The sequence below is a fragment of the Austrofundulus limnaeus genome, unplaced genomic scaffold, assembly GCF_001266775.1.
Source record: "Austrofundulus limnaeus strain Quisiro unplaced genomic scaffold, Austrofundulus_limnaeus-1.0 Scaffold247, whole genome shotgun sequence".
In the NCBI taxonomy this organism is placed as follows: domain Eukaryota; kingdom Metazoa; phylum Chordata; class Actinopteri; order Cyprinodontiformes; family Rivulidae; genus Austrofundulus; species Austrofundulus limnaeus.
In genome coordinates, this window is record NW_013952649.1 from 95,066 (window position 1) to 96,660 (window position 1,595).

General features: G+C 35.6%; 1 protein-coding gene across 1 annotated transcript in view; it reads left to right on the forward strand.

Annotated features, from left to right (window-relative positions):
- sult4a1 (sulfotransferase family 4A, member 1) overlaps positions 1-1,459 on the forward strand; it is a 26,243-nt gene extending 24,784 nt beyond the window's left edge. Inside the window, exon 7 of the mRNA XM_014020288.1 lies at positions 737-1,459. Within this exon, the coding sequence (XP_013875742.1) occupies positions 737-849 (113 nt within the window). The 3' untranslated portion in view covers positions 850-1,459. The remainder of the gene's footprint in view (positions 1-736) is intronic.
- The last annotated feature ends 136 nt before the right edge of the window (positions 1,460-1,595 follow it).

Below are 1,595 nucleotides of genomic sequence, written 5' to 3' on the forward strand. Positions count from 1 at the left end.
GTGTGTGTGTGTGTGTGTGTGTGTACAGTATATGTTTATTCACTCAGTGAGTTGAAATCTGATTTCTGGCTTGTTATTGTTGATCTTATAGAGCCGACCACAGTCTAAAAGTTGCTGTGACATGCCAATCCTTCAAATATAAAAAGTCAAATAAAACATATTTATATTTAAGAAACTTGACATAATACACGATTTTACTTGTTTTGTCACATAACTGGCATATTTTTTTAAACTTGGCTCAAATAAAGTGAAACAGGAAGTGACATCAAAGAAACTCTAAGAAAGAAAACTCTCTGTTCTTTGTTCATTGAATCAGTATTATTTAAACTCCGACTCTTCATCTCTCTGATAGAAACTCAAAATAATCTTAAAAACATCAGATTCTTCTCTGCAGTCCAAGTTGTTAACCGTTGCAGCAAAGCTCTGTTCACACGCAGACGTTCCCGTGACATCACTTCCTGTTACTGAACATGCAAATATCTCAACAACTGTTCATCTCAGCAGTGTGAATTTATTTTGCAATAAATTGTTTATGTTATTTTTCCTAAAACGCATTCATTTTATTACAAAAAATGATGTCACAGGCACTTTACTATACAGGTTATACAGGTGTGAGTTATTGTCAAAGCTGAGCTGCAGTTTGCAGCTGGAACATTAAATTAAATCATTCTCAAAAACGCCCACAGGTCAGTGGATCTTTCAGTGCGAACCCCAACTGTTCTTCTTTTCCCCGCAGGTCGAGTGGGTCTGTGGAAGGATATCTTTACAGTGTCCATGAATGAAAAGTTTGATGCAGTGTACAGAGAGAAGATGGCCAAGTCTGACCTGACCTTTGATTTCTGCCTGTGAGGACCTCCTCACCTCTTCTCACCRTCCTGCCCGAACTGACCTCTACAAGCCTCACATCCTGCCAAAACTTTCTCCTACATCTTATTGAACTTATTTGTAAAATTGCTTTTGCACAATGGAATGACACTGGAAGCAGAGGTTTATGGTAACTAAGTATATTTATTTTGTTATAGTACTTAAGTAGGTTTTTTTTTACAATTTATAATTTTACCATGTATTTTTTTAAATCATAACTTTTACTTTTATTTTGTTACCTTCAAAACAGAAATTATACCTTTACTTCTTTACTTTATAACTGTAACATCTCGTTGCACACTATAAATTTAAATTTAACTGTATATACAAGAATCTGAGTCAAAGGACAGCAGGAACTGTGCATGAAAAGCCCTGATTGTAAGAGAAACACTCTAAGAAAGGAGTTGTTTATGCACTCTAAAAAATGAAGTATTTAATGTCAACTGGTTCCATATAACAGAGTTTAGTAAATGTAATGCAATATCGCTCAGTTTACTGAGCTCGCTTTAGTAGAACCAGATTAGTTAAAGGGATCCACAGTCACTTGTAACATTAAACTTTATTTGATAAACGTCCTGATGCATCTCAGTAATCCAGGTAAAAATCAAAAAGAAAAAAATTGTATAGGTCTTCTGGACGGGTTCTTCTCTGCTGTTAAGTGCCAGGAGGACTACGACCAGTTATACATCGGGGAAACAAAGCAGCTACTGTTCAAAAGAATGTCCCAACAC